A 16,488-nucleotide genomic window follows, 5' to 3' on the forward strand; every position below is an offset into this window, starting at 1 on the left:
GCGTGTGAGCCAGGGCCGGCAGGCAGGCGGAAGGAGCGACCTGTTGCCGGAGGAGCCACCCGAGCCGAGGAAGAGAAATCGGGGCAAGCTGAAACAGCAGCTTCCGATGGAGCGTCTGCAGAGGCTTCCCTGGACAAACTCATCAGAGAAGTTGTTGACGGCGTTTGCTGCACCTTGGAATCCTTTGCAACTTCTCAGGTTGAACGAGACCCTAGCTGCAAATATTCCAACAGCCTGGAGCTTCCTGGGAGAAATCTCTTCAAGAGACAGGCGCAGCCATCCCAGGCGCCTTTCTCAAGGCAGGCTGTGGAACAAGCACAGGGACTCCCCAGAGCATCTCAACAGCAGAGCCTGGAAGCAAGCAAGGGACCAAAGTCGCTTGCCTTGCAGCCACTGCCAAACAGAGTCGCTGCTGATGCCTCGCAACTCAGTGGCACGACTGCCGGGGAGAGCATCCAAAATGCCTCCTCCGGAGTTCAGCAGCACCACGCCGAACGGGCTGGGTATGCCACAACTGTTGTCCCTGAGGTTCTTGCAACGGCGCCGAAGTTCGAGCGAGAACTGACGCCGAAGCCGACAGCCTTAGCCAACACTTTGGCTATAAGGACCATGGCAAGCCGCATCATCGACTCTGTTTTAGAGCGGAGCTGTCAACCCGGGCCTGCCCTGAGTCCCAGACTGAATTTTGGAAGGTGCGTCGCAAAGCTGCCTGCACCATCAGATGGAAAGGAGAGCTATCCCGCTGAGGACGTCCTCCCCTCCGTGTGCCCACACTTCTCCGGACAGCCCGTCGTCCGGCGGGTGCGAAGCCCCCTGCCCGGGCAGGAGCACAGCGCAGAGCAGTGCGCGTAAAGCTTGTGCAAGGCGAGCCCCAGCAGCCCGTGTCAGAAAGGAGGGTGTTAGCTGGCAGGCTTGTGGACACTGTCCTGAGGAGGTGTGTGGCAGGAGAGGTGCAGAGCCCCTGGGCAGCTCCACCAGGCAGCACACACAGACCTTACGCCCTTGTGCTCGCAATAAAGAGCTCACTCCCAAGTGCTTGCTTGTGCCTACCTACGTTCAAGCCAGCCCAGGCTGTGTCTGGGCATTTTCCCTGCGGCAATCTCCCTCGTCTTTTTCCCTCCTGCGGCCTCCGTCACGCTAAGACCCGATTTTAGAGGGAATCTTAACCACGGAGGCGAGAAGTAGCCAGCATTTTTGTCTTGTTTAGCAAGCTTTGCTGCCAGGCTAGCGGAGGGGACGGGTCCGGTTCTAGGAGGCCTGGCTTTCACCTTCTGTGAGGGACAATGTTGGCCTTCGCCTTGAGATCCTTTTTGCAGGGCCCTTTCTCCTCAGGCCAAGCTCCCCCAGAAGCTCTGCACAGTTAGGTGCTGTCACTGCGCCTGGGATGGGCGGTGGCCTCTCCGCCCGGGGCCCGCTCTGCCACGTGTTGTTTGGGTCTGGTCTGTCCTGAGCGGGGAGGCAGGTATGTTGTGGAGGCCCAGAATGGTGCACGGGAGCAGGTTCGCATGAGCAGCCCGTGCCAGGGCTCAGCCAGAGGGGAGCGGCGGGAGCAACCCCCTCTTGAACGGGAGCTCACTACCCTGCTGTGCCGCACACGGGCTTGGCCTTGGACGGTCTCCCATGGAGCATCCCCTGGGGAAGGGAGGCCTTCGGTCCCACAAGGAGACAAGGCCGAGGGTTGGCAGTTGACATTCAAACGCTAACTGCTCGGCGGTGGAAATTTGTGACCGAGGAACGATCCGGCACGGAGGGCAAGGAGGCCCCACTGCGAGAAGGGGTTGACCTGGCTGGAAGCAGGGGTGCCAGAGACAGCAGGACTCCCTGCAAGGGAGCGCAGTTTCCCTGGGTGATTAGAAACAGCCTCGGCACTGCCTTGTAGCCATCCTGGAACGGAAGCTCTCAGGGGCCACCTCTGACTGGCCAGCAGAGCTGCTCTGGGAGATGGGCCCACGGCCCAGCTGAGGTGCCCCAGGCAAACCGCTCAAACTGCTCACGGGATGGGCGCTGGTGCAAGGGGAGGGAAGGAACCTGCTTGTGACGCATCATTGCCGACTCCAGGTAGAGCCGCTCTGCCCAATGCATTGTTCGGGTTTTTTGGTTTAGCTTGGTTGTTTTTCGTATTCAAGCACAAACGTGGGTTTAGTTTGCCTCGAGGGGTGCCGTAAAAATTCCCCAATAGCAGGAAACAGAGCCCGGCCTACCCAGAGAACCTCTCGAGTCTTTGGTTTACCACTCTGCCCATCTGCAGAGAGAAAGTAACCCCAGCTGCAGGGAGCCTACAGCGGGCACCTGGAGGGGCCCTCACAGCCCTGCGACACCGGCAACAAGGGACATGTTGTGCAGGCGTTCTTTAGCTCTAACTTCTGGAAGGCCTTCCCACAGGAACTGCTATGTATCGGAGGCTGTGAGCAGTGGCTCGAGGTAAGGCGTGAGCTCCCTCAGTCTCTCTCTCCACCCCAGCCTCTTTCCCGGGACAATGCCAGCCCTTCAGGATCACCAGCACTCGTCCCCACACCTCCACAGCCAGCCCCTCTCTCCCCCAGGCTAAAGGCGTCCTTCTCTCCTGGCTGGCCAAACCAGAGGTCCCTCGTGTTCCCTGGCAAGACGGTCAGCACGCAGACGCAGAGAGGGAAATGCTCGCTGCAGGCAGCTAGGTATGCTCCCGAGCACCTTGGCTGCCCCTGGAGCAGCCAGCCCCTCGGGCCCTCTTCTCACTCATGTCAGCACCAGAAAACACCAGCAGCCAAACCACCTTCCCTCTGCTACTCCAGCCCTGCCCGGTCACTCTGGATTCTGTTCTGAATTGCCTTCTTTCTGTTCGTGCCCTCTCCTCGACTGGAATGGCAAAACCCCGTGACACGGGGGTGAGAATATCTTTGTAAGCAAACTGGCTGGCAGGACGGAGACACGCAGCGCCGCGTGCCTCTGTCGCCTCTGCACCCCGGCCCCTGCCGAGGCTTTCGGCAGAGACCGCCTTCCTCCTGCCCTCGCTGAGCTCCTGGGCTCAGAAGTGCCGTGAACTTCAGTGGGTCTCTTTGCAGGGACGTCACCACGCTCGTAACATCGCAGGCTGTCCCAGCTGATGTGTGGCCATGGGATCCTCTCCGTGACCTTTACCGATACCCCAACACACCGCAGTGTGCTGGTTTTGGCTGACAAGGCGTTAATTCTCCTCCCCGTGGGGCGCCGGCTACCTTTCCAGCTTCCCGCGCTCTGCCACGTCGGCGGGAGGCTGGCAGGGGCAGAGGGGCAGGGCCACGGCGGGGGCGGCTGCCCGCCGCTGCCCAATGGCATGTTCATTCCGTAGCATGTGACACCATGGCCAGTATATTAAGGGGGGGGCAGTTTTCGGCTCGGAAGAGGCGCGCCGTGGGGCGGGCGGGCGCCTGCGTCGCGTGGCGTATTTCCGCCCTTCATTCCCCTCCCCCGCCCCGCCCGGGTTTTGCGCCTCTCGTTGTTCTCATTTCCATTGCATTGTTGTTGTTTGGGTTTTTTTTCGAAATCTTAATCATCGAACTGTTCTTATCTGAACCCACGAGTGTTACCCTTCTGATTCTCTCCCCGATCTGCCCGTGGGGGAGTGAGCGAGCGGCTGTGCGGGGCTGAGCTGCCGGCTAAACCACGACACACAGGTAAGGAGCGGTCTCTGTTTTTAAAGTGATGGAACCCCAGAGGTGTGACACAACTTCCAAGGGGGTCTTAGTTTAGCTAGTTCCTGTCACTTTTGTGACTCCCTGACTTGCACTGCACAGGGCGTTCTGCTCTGCCTTGCCTAGCTTCTTACAGGCAGAGCCCGGCGGATGCACGGTCTGGCGTCTGCTGCGGCTCTCGGGCGTCCCTGTGCTTTCCAGCTGCAGAGGAACTGCACACAGGGCCTCGCACGTCCCCTACCGGGACCACATACAGCTCCGGCAGCGCTTCCTGAGGGTGCAAATGTCTGTGAACACGGCGCAAGGGGCGTCGCTGTTGTGGCTGAGGAGCCAACGCCGCAGGGAGAGGGGAGTCGGGGCACAGCCGATGCCGCTCCTGCGCTTGCAAAGCAGGAGAAGAGCGGCAGCTGGCGCATGTGCAAGAGGCTGCTTTGGAAGCAGAGGAGCATGGTTCCTGGGCCGTGCACTTTGCTGTTTCCCGCGAGACCCACGGTAATCATCGGCACGTACCATTTATTACTCTCCCTGTTTCTTGCCTTTGTTTAACAAGAGAGCCTGGCAGGACCTCTCCCGTTTCAAAGCTGCCACGACGACCTGAGGAGGACAGGCGACGCACCACCGATCCCAAACGCGGGCACGCAGTCGTTAGGCTCGATGGTCGGGCCGCCGTTCAGCAGGACCTAGACGGGCTGGAGGAAGGGGCCATCGGCGACCTCACCGCATCCAGCCCCAAAGCGGTAGGAAGTGAGAGCCGAAGCGAGCAGCAGAGACGAGGGCGGGGGAGGCTGACTGGGAAGGGGGCAGAGAGGTGCCTGGGCTGAAGGGGAGCCTGAGGAAAGGGCAGGGGAGGGGTTTCCCTCGGCCTCTGTTTGCCTTCTGCGTTGTTTCTCAAGACGCGAATCGGGAATTGGATGTTGACTGCTGTGGGCCAACAATCCAATTCAGTGCAGTCGCCTGACTCGAGGCTGCTTTGCCCGTGACAGGGAAGAGGTCTAAAAAGGAAAAGGGGGAAAGCTGAGCTAAGAAGGAGCCTCTCTGCTGTGGCCGTTCCTTGCATCTCTTCCCGCTTGTCGAGGATGCCTGCTTTGCTTCACAGAATCGCAGAGGAGTTGAGGTGGGAAGGGGCCTGTGGAGATGACCTCTCAAAGCGCGCTCAGCAAGAGCGGGTGGCCCACAGGCCTGTCCCATGGTCCGGTGGGCGGCAGCCGGGCGGCGGCACGGCAACGCAGCGATGTGACAACGCTGCAACGTGACAACGGTGTGATGCGACAATGCCCCGTGGCTCTATATAGCCGCTCGCTGGGAGCCTCTGGAGCGAGCGGAGTCAGCGCAGGGTCGCAGCTCCACGAGAGCTCTTGGAAGGAGCCGCGGAGCGCCGTCTCACTGCTGGCGTCCGAAAGGCAGACGCACTGCCGAGTGCACTGGGAGAGAGGAGAGAGGTGAGCAGCGGGGCCGACGGAGAGGGCTCAGCCGGGGAGCCCCGGGTGTGGCAGGGTTGCTCTGGGGCCTTGGCACATGCCCTTTCTTGCAAGTGCCATGCAGGAGGCTTCTTGAGCTGGCACCTGAGTGTCTCTGTCTTCCTAGCTCGGGCACAGGAGACGGCACCTGGGAGAAGGAGCTACTGGGCTGATGGATCCGAGGCTGCTGGACCTCCCCCTCGGGGTCAAAATCCCTGTGTTGCCCGGCTCCAAGCCTGTCTTCTGCAGGGCAAAGCTGGGGGAAAAGGTAAACGAAGCAGAAAGGGGTAGAAAAGCTCTCTTCTTTTACGGGGTCCCCGTCATTCAGAGAAGGGGCGGCCTTGTGCCCACCTGCTCTACAGCGGGAGCTGCAGCCCTTCAGTCGCACAGGGCTGGGGAGGCGCGGGGAGCGCGTGGCTCCGTGGTGCCAAGAGGAAGGAGGACTTGCCCCATAGCGGTGCTCCAGGCTGGCCAGAGCTGGATGGAGAGGAGTCTTCCAGCTACCTTTAGCTTTGCACAAGCACAGCTTGGCACCTCTGGGGAGCAGCGCAATCCTGTTTTGCAACAAGGGTGAATTGCCTGAGGAAAAGGCATGGCTGTAGGCAACGTTGCAGCTCAGCTCCTTACAGGTGCAGCACGGGGTGCACCCCTCTCACCCCCGCAGTAAACAGCTCCTTGTCTGCCTCCAGCACCGGTAGAGATAGCCACCGGACGGGGGGGTGTAGGCAGAGGCCGCCTTCTCCGCTGGAGAGTCTCTGATGTAGCGAGAGCTCTCCTCTGGGTGGGAAGCAAGCCAGGGACTAGCCTGTACCTCGGAGCTTTGGAAATGCCAGCCTGTGTGTGTGAGGAGCTCGGAAGCATGTTCGTCTCCGCTGCTCTCTCCTGACCTGGAGTTCATCCTCTGGAACATCTCCCTTACAGCTTCAGCGGCCCTCATGCTATTTTGACCTGGGAGATCCCTACGGTCGCCGACTGCCCACAGAGTACAACAGCCTGCACGACCCCCATCTCCGGGCCTACCACAAACGCCAAGACAACCTGCAGAGGCTGAAGAGAGGGGGTTTCGTCACCAGCGATGGCAAGGTAGGTTTGGCCGATAGTCGTCGGGCCGATAAAAACGGTTCCCTCCGAGCGGGGTTCCCTGAGCGCAGAGGGAGCACGTGCAGAGGAGCAGCCCCCCTCCCGCTGGGTTTGGGCTGTTTCGGGGAAGGCAGCCTGCTGCCAGTAGCTGGCTTGACAGCGTTCGGGCGATTTCTGCCCTCGTCTCTCCGTAGGTGGTTTGCACTCTGAAGGAGTTCAACGAGTACAGGCAGTATCTGACCGGACTCAAGCTGGAGGCAGAGTACGTGTTCAGGCGAGAGGAGGTAGGCAAAGCGCAGTGTTGGCGGACGCCTGTCAGCGGCACGGTGCCGAGGGCTGGGGCTTGGCTCGCGGCATCTCGGGGGGGGCGCTCAGTGCAGAAGAGACGAGGGCTGTGCTCGTGGGCCAGGCGTGGTGCCGGGGAAAGGACTAGCCGGCTCGGAGCTGAGCCAGCGCAGGGTGCTGGGGTGGGCACGGGCAGGAAGGTCATGTGCGAGCCCGCGTTGTCCTGAGGGAACCCTTCTCTTGTGCCCTCGCCGCGTGGCTGAAGCAGAGCGCTGGCCTGGGCCCGCGTGAAGCCTCAGCACGCAGGGGCGGGAGCGCTTGTCTGGGCAACGGCAAGCCGCAACGCGGTGTCACCTTGCAGGAAAGGCTTCGGCAACGCCTGGCCACGTTAAGGGATGCCCACAAACCGCTGGGGACAATCGACGCTTCGTGCCTGCTGGAGCAGCTGCGGCAGCCTCAAAGACCATCTTGCCCACCTCCACCCGCGAGCAGAAAGATCTCCCTGAAATCGGGGCGCTGCAGGAGGCTGAAAGCAGCTTTGGACGAAGGCCAAACCTGCTCCCAACCTGAGCTGGGACAGGAAGGTGCTGAGCTGCCCAGGAGGGTCAGTAGCGGTGCTGACTCCGGCAAGCAGCCAGACCGCGCTGCAGACAGCGTGTCCAGAGCTGCGTCTCAACAACAAGCCGCAACAGAAGCCCAGAAGCTTGAAGAGGTGGCTGAGGCTGTGGTGTGGGAAGTGTTGCAGAGGGTGAAGGCTCCTCGGGCTCAGGCTGCCTGCGTTTTAAGGAGGGCTGCCCAGGGGATCAGGGGAAGCTTGTGTGGCAGCGCCGGAGGAGCAGAGCCTTTGGAGACTTCTCCTTCACTTTGCCAGCAGGAAATCGGACGGGTGGCCAAAGAGCTCGTAGCGACCGTGCTGGAGAGCTTGGCAAAGGCTTTGACATCCAGCATGGCCACAGCGTGTGAGCCAGGGCCGGCAGGCAGGCGGAAGGAGCGACCTGTTGCCGGAGGAGCCACCCGAGCCGAGGAAGAGAAATCGGGGCAAGCTGAAACAGCAGCTTCCGATGGAGCGTCTGCAGAGGCTTCCCTGGACAAACTCATCAGAGAAGTTGTTGACGGCGTTTGCTGCACCTTGGAATCCTTTGCAACTTCTCAGGTTGAACGAGACCCTAGCTGCAAATATTCCAACAGCCTGGAGCTTCCTGGGAGAAATCTCTCCAAGAGACAGGCGCAGCCATCCCAGGCGCCTTTCTCAAGGCAGGCTGTGGAACAAGCACAGGGACTCCCCAGAGCATCTCAACAGCAGAGCCTGGAAGCAAGCAAGGGACCAAAGTCGCTTGCCTTGCAGCCACTGCCAAACAGAGTCGCTGCTGATGCCTCGCAACTCAGTGGCACGACTGCCGGGGAGAGCATCCAAAATGCCTCCTCCGGAGTTCAGCAGCACCACGCCGAACGGGCTGGGTATGCCACAACTGTTGTCCCTGAGGTTCTTGCAACGGCGCCGAAGTTCGAGCGAGAACTGACGCCGAAGCCGACAGCCTTAGCCAACACTTTGGCTATAAGGACTATGGCAAGCCGCATCATCGACTCTGTTTTAGAGCGGAGCTGTCAACCCGGGCCTGCCCTGAGTCCCAGACTGAATTTTGGAAGGTGCGTCGCAAAGCTGCCTGCACCATCAGATGGAAAGGAGAGCTATCCCGCTGAGGACGTCCTCCCCTCCGTGTGCCCACACTTCTCCGGACAGCCCGTCGTCCGGCGGGTGCGAAGCCCCCTGCCCGGGCAGGAGCACAGCGCAGAGCAGTGCGCGTAAAGCTTGTGCAAGGCGAGCCCCAGCAGCCCGTGTCAGAAAGGAGGGTGTTAGCTGGCAGGCTTGTGGACACTGTCCTGAGGAGGTGTGTGGCAGGAGAGGTGCAGAGCCCCTGGGCAGCTCCACCAGGCAGCACACACAGACCTTACGCCCTTGTGCTCGCAATAAAGAGCTCACTCCCAAGTGCTTGCTTGTGCCTACCTACGTTCAAACCAGCCCAGGCTGTGTCTGGGCATTTTCCCTGCGGCAATCTCCCTCGTCTTTTTCCCTCCTGCGGCCTCCGTCACGCTAAGACCCGATTTTAGAGGGAATCTTAACCACGGAGGCGAGAAGTAGCCAGCATTTTTGTCTTGTTTAGCAAGCTTTGCTGCCAGGCTAGCGGAGGGGACGGGTCCGGTTCTAGGAGGCCTGGCTTTCACCTTCTGTGAGGGACAATGTTGGCCTTCGCCTTGAGATCCTTTTTGCAGGGCCCTTTCTCCTCAGGCCAAGCTCCCCCAGAAGCTCTGCACAGATAGGTGCTGTCACTGCGCCTGGGATGGGCGGTGGCCTCTCCACCCGGGGCCTGCTCTGCCACGTGTTGTTTGGGTCTGGTCTGTCCTGAGCGGGGAGGCAGGTATGTTGTGGAGGCCCAGAATGGTGCACGGGAGCAGGTTCGCATGAGCAGCCCGTGCCAGGGCTCAGCCAGAGGGGAGCGGCGGGAGCAACCCCCTCTTGAACGGGAGCTCACTACCCTGCTGTGCCGCACACGGGCTTGGCCTTGGACGGTCTCCCATGGAGCATCCCCTGGGGAAGGGAGGCCTTCGGTCCCACAAGGAGACAAGGCCGAGGGTTGACAGTTGACATTCAAACGCTAACTGCTCGGCGGTGGAAATTTGTGACCGAGGAACGATCCGGCACAGAGGGCAAGGAGGCCCCACTGCGAGAAGGGGTTGACCTGGCTGGAAGCAGGGGTGCCAGAGACAGCAGGACTCCCTGCAAGGGAGTGCAGTTTCCCTGGGTGATTAGAAACAGCCTCGGCACTGCCTTGTAGCCATCCTGGAACGGAAGCTCTCAGGGGCCACCTCTGACTGGCCAGCAGAGCTGCTCTGGGAGATGGGCCCACGGCCCAGCTGAGGTGCCCCAGGCAAACCGCTCAAACTGCTCACGGGATGGGCACTGGTGCAAGGGGAGGGAAGGAACCTGCTTGTGACGCATCATTGCCGACTCCAGGTAGAGCCGCTCTGCCCAATGCATTGTTCGGGTTTTTTGGTTTAGCTTGGTTGTTTTTCGTATTCAAGCACAAACGTGGGTTTAGTTTGCCTCAAGGGGTGCCGTAAAAATTCCCCAATAGCAGGAAACAGAGCCCGGCCTACCCAGAGAACCTCTCGAGTCTTTGGTTTACCACTCTGCCCATCTGCAGAGAGAAAGTAACCCCAGCTGCAGGGAGCCTACAGCGGGCACCTGGAGGGGCCCTCACAGCCCTGCGACACCGGCAACAAGGGACATGTTGTGCAGGCGTTCTTTAGCTCTAACTTCTGGAAGGCCTTCCCACAGGAACTGCTATGTATCGGAGGCTGTGAGCAGTGGCTCGAGGTAAGGCGTGAGCTCCCTCAGTCTCTCTCTCCACCCCAGCCTCTTTCCCGGGACAATGCCAGCCCTTCAGGATCACCAGCACTCGTCCCCACACCTCCACAGCCAGCCCCTCTCTCCCCCAGGCTAAAGGCGTCCTTCTCTCCTGGCTGGCCAAACCAGAGGTCCCTCGTGTTCCCTGGCAAGATGGTCAGCACGCAGACGCAGAGAGGGAAATGCTCGCTGCAGGCAGCTAGGTATGCTCCCGAGCACCTTGGCTGCCCCTGGAGCAGCCAGCCCCTCGGGCCCTCTTCTCACTCATGTCAGCACCAGAAAACACCAGCAGCCAAACCACCTTCCCTCTGCTACTCCAGCCCTGCCCGGTCACTCTGGATTCTGTTCTGAATTGCCTTCTTTCTGTTCGTGCCCTCTCCTCGACTGGAATGGCAAAACCCCGTGACACGGGGGTGAGAATATCTTTGTAAGCAAACTGGCTGGCAGGACGGAGACACGCAGCGCCGCGTGCCTCTGTCGCCTCTGCACCCCGGCCCCTGCCGAGGCTTTCAGCAGAGACCGCCTTCCTCCTGCCCTCGCTGAGCTCCTGGGCTCAGAAGTGCCGTGAACTTCAGTGGGTCTCTTTGCAGGGACGTCACCACGCTCGTAACATCGCAGGCTGTCCCAGCTGATGTGTGGCCATGGGATCCTCTCCGTGAGCTTTACCGATACCCCAACACACCGCAGTGTGCTGGTTTTGGCTGACAAGGCGTTAATTCTCCTCCCCGTGGGGCGCCGGCTACCTTTCCAGCTTCCCGCGCTCTGCCACGTCGGCGGGAGGCTGGCAGGGGCAGAGGGGCAGTGCCACGGCGGGGGCGGCTGCCCGCCGCTGCCCAATGGCATGTTCATTCCGTAGCATGTGACACCATGGCCAGTATATTAAGGGGGGGGCAGTTTTCGGCTCGGAAGAGGCGCGCCATGGGGCGGGCGGGCGCCTGCGTCGCGTGGCGTATTTCCGCCCTTCATTCCCCTCCCCCGCCCCGCCCGGGTTTTGCGCCTCTCGTTGTTCTCATTTCCATTGCATTGTTGTTGTTTGGGTTTTTTTTCGAAATCTTAATCATCGAACTGTTCTTATCTGAACCCACGAGCGTTACCCTTCTGATTCTCTCCCCAATCTGCCCGTGGGGGAGTGAGCGAGCGGCTGTGCGGGGCTGAGCTGCCGGCTAAACCACGACACACAGGTAAGGAGCGGTCTCTGTTTTTAAAGTGATGGAACCCCAGAGGTGTGACACAACTTCCAAGGGGGTCTTAGTTTAGCTAGTTCCTGTCACTTTTGTGACTCCCTGACTTGCACTGCACAGGGCGTTCTGCTCTGCCTTGCCTAGCTTCTTACAGGCAGAGCCCGGCGGATGCACGGTCTGGCGTCTGCTGCGGCTCTCGGGCGTCCCTGTGCTTTCCAGCTGCAGAGGAACTGCACACAGGGCCTCGCACGTCCCCTACCGGGACCACATACAGCTCCGGCAGCGCTTCCTGAGGGTGCAAATGTCTGTGAACACGGCGCAAGGGGCGTCGCTGTTGTGGCTGAGGAGCCAACGCCGCAGGGAGAGGGGAGTCGGGGCACAGCCGATGCCGCTCCTGCGCTTGCAAAGCAGGAGAAGAGCGGCAGCTGGCGCATGTGCAAGAGGCTGCTTTGGAAGCAGAGGAGCATGGTTCCTGGGCCGTGCACTTTGCTGTTTCCCGCGAGACCCACGGTAATCATCGGCACGTACCATTTATTACTCTCCCTGTTTCTTGCCTTTGTTTAACAAGAGAGCGTGGCAGGACCTCTCCCGTTTCAAAGCTGCCACAACGACCTGAGGAGGACAGGCGACGCACCACCGATCCCAAACGCGGGCACGCAGTCGTTAGGCTCGATGGTCGGGCCGCCGTTCAGCAGGACCTAGACGGGCTGGAGGAAGGGGCCATCGGCGACCTCACCGCATCCAGCCCCAAAGCGGTAGGAAGTGAGAGCCGAAGCGAGCAGCAGAGACGAGGGCGGGGGAGGCTGACTGGGAAGGGGGCAGAGAGGTGCCTGGGCTGAAGGGGAGCCTGAGGAAAGGGCAGGGGAGGGGTTTCCCTCGGCCTCTGTTTGCCTTCTGCGTTGTTTCTCAAGACGCGAATCGGGAATTGGATGTTGACTGCTGTGGGCCAACAATCCAATTCAGTGCAGTCGCCTGACTCGAGGCTGCTTTGCCCGTGACAGGGAAGAGGTCTAAAAAGGAAAAGGGGGAAAGCTGAGCTAAGAAGGAGCCTCTCTGCTGTGGCCGTTCCTTGCATCTCTTCCCGCTTGTCGAGGATGCCTGCTTTGCTTCACAGAATCGCAGAGGAGTTGAGGTGGGAAGGGCCCTGTGGAGATGACCTCTCAAAGCGCGCTCAGCAAGAGCGGGTGGCCCACAGGCCTGTCCCATGGTCCGGTGGGCGGCAGCCGGGCGGCGGCACGGCAACGCAGCGATGTGACAACGCTGCAACGTGACAACGGTGTGATGCGACAATGCCCCGTGGCTCTATATAGCCGCTCGCTGGGAGCCTCTGGAGCGAGCGGAGTCAGCGCAGGGTCGCAGCTCCACGAGAGCTCTTGGAAGGAGCCGCGGAGCGCCGTCTCACTGCTGGCGTCCGAAAGGCAGACGCACTGCCGAGTGCACTGGGAGAGAGGAGAGAGGTGAGCAGCGGGGCCGACGGAGAGGGCTCAGCCGGGGAGCCCCGGGTGTGGCAGGGTTGCTCTGGGGCCTTGGCACATGGCCTTTCTTGCAAGTGCCATGCAGGAGGCTTCTTGAGCTGGCACCTGAGTGTCTCTGTCTTCCTAGCTCGGGCACAGGAGACGGCACCTGGGAGAAGGAGCTACTGGGCTGATGGATCCGAGGCTGCTGGACCTCCCCCTCGGGGTCAAAATCCCTGTGTTGCCCGGCTCCAAGCCTGTCTTCTGCAGGGCAAAGCTGGGGGAAAAGGTAAATGAAGCAGAAAGGGGTAGAAAAGCTCTCTTCTTTTACGGGGTCCCCGTCATTCAGAGAAGGGGCGGCCTTGTGCCCACCTGCTCTACAGCGGGAGCTGCAGCCCTTCAGTCGCACAGGGCTGGGGAGGCGCGGGGAGCGCGTGGCTCCATGGTGCCAAGAGGAAGGAGGACTTGCCCCATAGCGGTGCTCCAGGCTGGCCAGAGCTGGATGGAGAGGAGTCTTCCAGCTACCTTTAGCTTTGCACAAGCACAGCTTGGCACCTCTGGGGAGCAGCGCAATCCTGTTTTGCAACAAGGGTGAATTACCTGAGGAAAAGGCATGGCTGTAGGCAACATTGCAGCTCAGCTCCTTACAGGTGCAGCACGGGGTGCACCCCTCTCACCCCCGCAGTAAACAGCTCCTTGTCTGCCTCCAGCACCGGTAGAGATAGCCACCGGACGGGGGGGTGTAGGCAGAGGCCGCCTTCTCCGCTGGAGAGTCTCTGATGTAGCGAGAGCTCTCCTCTGGGTGGGAAGCAAGCCAGGGACTAGCCTGTACCTCGGAGCTTTGGAAATGCCAGCCTGTGTGTGTGAGGAGCTCGGAAGCATGTTCGTCTCCGCTGCTCTCTCCTGACCTGGAGTTCATCCTCTGGAACATCTCCCTTACAGCTTCAGCGGCCCTCATGCTATTTTGACCTGGGAGATCCCTACGGTCGCCGACTGCCCACAGAGTACAACAGCCTGCACGACCCCCATCTCCGGGCCTACCACAAACGCCAAGACAACCTGCAGAGGCTGAAGAGAGGGGGTTTCGTCACCAGCGATGGCAAGGTAGGTTTGGACGTCGTCGCGCCGATAAAAACGCTTCCCTCCGAGCGGGGTTCCCCGAGCGCAGAGGGAGCACGTGCAGAGGAGCAGCCCCCCTCCCGCTGGGTTTGGGCTGTTTCGGGGAAGGCAGCCTGCTGCCAGTAGCTGGCTTGACAGCGTTCGGGCGATTTCTGCCCTCGTCTCTCCGTAGGTGGTTTGCACTCTGAAGGAGTTCAACGAGTACAGGCAGTATCTGACCGGACTCAAGCTGGAGGCAGAGTACGTGTTCAGGCGAGAGGAGGTAGGCAAAGCGCAGTGTTGGCGGACGCCTGTCAGCGGCACGGTGCCGAGGGCTGGGGCTTGGCTCGCGGCATCTCGGGGGGGGCGCTCAGTGCAGAAGAGACGAGGGCTGTGCTCGTGGGCCAGGCGTGGTGCCGGGGAAAGGACTAGCCGGCTCAGAGCTGAGCCAGCGCAGGGTGCTGGGGTGGGCACGGGCAGGAAGGTCATGTGCGAGCCCGCGTTGTCCTGAGGGAACCCTTCTCTTGTGCCCTCGCCGCGTGGCTGAAGCAGAGCGCTGGCCTGGGCCCGCGTGAAGCCTCAGCACGCAGGGGCGGGAGCGCTTGTCTGGGCAACGGCAAGCCGCAACGCGGTGTCACCTTGCAGGAAAGGCTTCGGCAACGCCTGGCCACGTTAAGGGATGCCCACAAACCGCTGGGGACAATCGACGCTTCGTGCCTGCTGGAGCAGCTGCGGCAGCCTCAAAGACCATCTTGCCCACCTCCACCCGCGAGCAGAAAGATCTCCCTGAAATCGGGGCGCTGCAGGAGGCTGAAAGCAGCTTTGGACGAAGGCCAAACCTGCTCCCAACCTGAGCTGGGACAGGAAGGTGCTGAGCTGCCCAGGAGGGTCAGTAGCGGTGCTGACTCCGGCAAGCAGCCAGACCGCGCTGCAGACAGCGTGTCCAGAGCTGCGTCTCAACAACAAGCCGCAACAGAAGCCCAGAAGCTTGAAGAGGTGGCTGAGGCTGTGGTGTGGGAAGTGTTGCAGAGGGTGAAGGCTCCTCGGGCTCAGGCTGCCTGCGTTTTAAGGAGGGCTGCCCAGGGGATCAGGGGAAGCTTGTGTGGCAGCGCCGGAGGAGCAGAGCCTTTGGAGACTTCTCCTTCACTTTGCCAGCAGGAAATCGGACGGGTGGCCAAAGAGCTCGTAGCGACCGTGCTGGAGAGCTTGGCAAAGGCTTTGACATCCAGCATGGCCACAGCGTGTGAGCCAGGGCCGGCAGGCAGGCGGAAGGAGCGACCTGTTGCCGGAGGAGCCACCCGAGCCGAGGAAGAGAAATCGGGGCAAGCTGAAACAGCAGCTTCCGATGGAGCGTCTGCAGAGGCTTCCCTGGACAAACTCATCAGAGAAGTTGTTGACGGCGTTTGCTGCACCTTGGAATCCTTTGCAACTTCTCAGGTTGAACGAGACCCTAGCTGCAAATATTCCAACAGCCTGGAGCTTCCTGGGAGAAATCTCTCCAAGAGACAGGCGCAGCCATCCCAGGCGCCTTTCTCAAGGCAGGCTGTGGAACAAGCACAGGGACTCCCCAGAGCATCTCAACAGCAGAGCCTGGAAGCAAGCAAGGGACCAAAGTCGCTTGCCTTGCAGCCACTGCCAAACAGAGTCGCTGCTGATGCCTCGCAACTCAGTGGCACGACTGCCGGGGAGAGCATCCAAAATGCCTCCTCCGGAGTTCAGCAGCACCACGCCGAACGGGCTGGGTATGCCACAACTGTTGTCCCTGAGGTTCTTGCAACGGCGCCGAAGTTCGAGCGAGAACTGACGCCGAAGCCGACAGCCTTAGCCAACACTTTGGCTATAAGGACTATGGCAAGCCGCATCATCGACTCTGTTTTAGAGCGGAGCTGTCAACCCGGGCCTGCCCTGAGTCCCAGACTGAATTTTGGAAGGTGCGTCGCAAAGCTGCCTGCACCATCAGATGGAAAGGAGAGCTATCCCGCTGAGGACGTCCTCCCCTCCGTGTGCCCACACTTCTCCGGACAGCCCGTCGTCCGGCGGGTGCGAAGCCCCCTGCCCGGGCAGGAGCACAGCGCAGAGCAGTGCGCGTAAAGCTTGTGCAAGGCGAGCCCCAGCAGCCCGTGTCAGAAAGGAGGGTGTTAGCTGGCAGGCTTGTGGACACTGTCCTGAGGAGGTGTGTGGCAGGAGAGGTGCAGAGCCCCTGGGCAGCTCCACCAGGCAGCACACACAGACCTTACGCCCTTGTGCTCGCAATAAAGAGCTCACTCCCAAGTGCTTGCTTGTGCCTACCTACGTTCAAGCCAGCCCAGGCTGTGTCTGGGCATTTTCCCTGCGGCAATCTCCCTCGTCTTTTTCCCTCCTGCGGCCTCCGTCACGCTAAGACCCGATTTTAGAGGGAATCTTAACCACGGAGGCGAGAAGTAGCCAGCATTTTTGTCTTGTTTAGCAAGCTTTGCTGCCAGGCTAGCGGAGGGGACGGGTCCGGTTCTAGGAGGCCTGGCTTTCACCTTCTGTGAGGGACAATGTTGGCCTTCGCCTTGAGATCCTTTTTGCAGGGCCCTTTCTCCTCAGGCCAAGCTCCCCCAGAAGCTCTGCACAGATAGGTGCTGTCACTGCGCCTGGGATGGGCGGTGGCCTCTCCACCCGGGGCCTGCTCTGCCACGTGTTGTTTGGGTCTGGTCTGTCCTGAGCGGGGAGGCAGGTATGTTGTGGAGGCCCAGAATGGTGCACGGGAGCAGGTTCGCATGAGCAGCCCGTGCCAGGGCTCAGCCAGAGGGGAGCGGCGGGAGCAACCCCCTCTTGAACGGGAGCTCACTACCCTGCTGTGCCGCACACGGGCTTGGCCTTGGACGGTCTCCCATGGAGCATCCCCTGGGG

The 16,488-nt window shown here is 60.9% G+C and overlaps 1 protein-coding gene across 1 annotated transcript in view; it reads left to right on the forward strand.

Moving 5' to 3' along the window:
- The window catches only part of LOC142064295 (uncharacterized), a 43,261-nt gene that overhangs the window by 5,095 nt on the left and 21,678 nt on the right, over positions 1-16,488 (forward strand). Inside the window, exons 4-5 of the mRNA XM_075109053.1 lie at positions 6,029-6,190; positions 13,456-13,617. Coding sequence (XP_074965154.1) covers positions 6,029-6,190; positions 13,456-13,617 — 324 coding nt within the window. The remainder of the gene's footprint in view (positions 1-6,028; positions 6,191-13,455; positions 13,618-16,488) is intronic.

Source organism: Phalacrocorax aristotelis, chromosome 13, assembly GCF_949628215.1.
Source record: "Phalacrocorax aristotelis chromosome 13, bGulAri2.1, whole genome shotgun sequence".
Taxonomy (NCBI): Eukaryota; Metazoa; Chordata; class Aves; order Suliformes; family Phalacrocoracidae; genus Phalacrocorax; species Phalacrocorax aristotelis.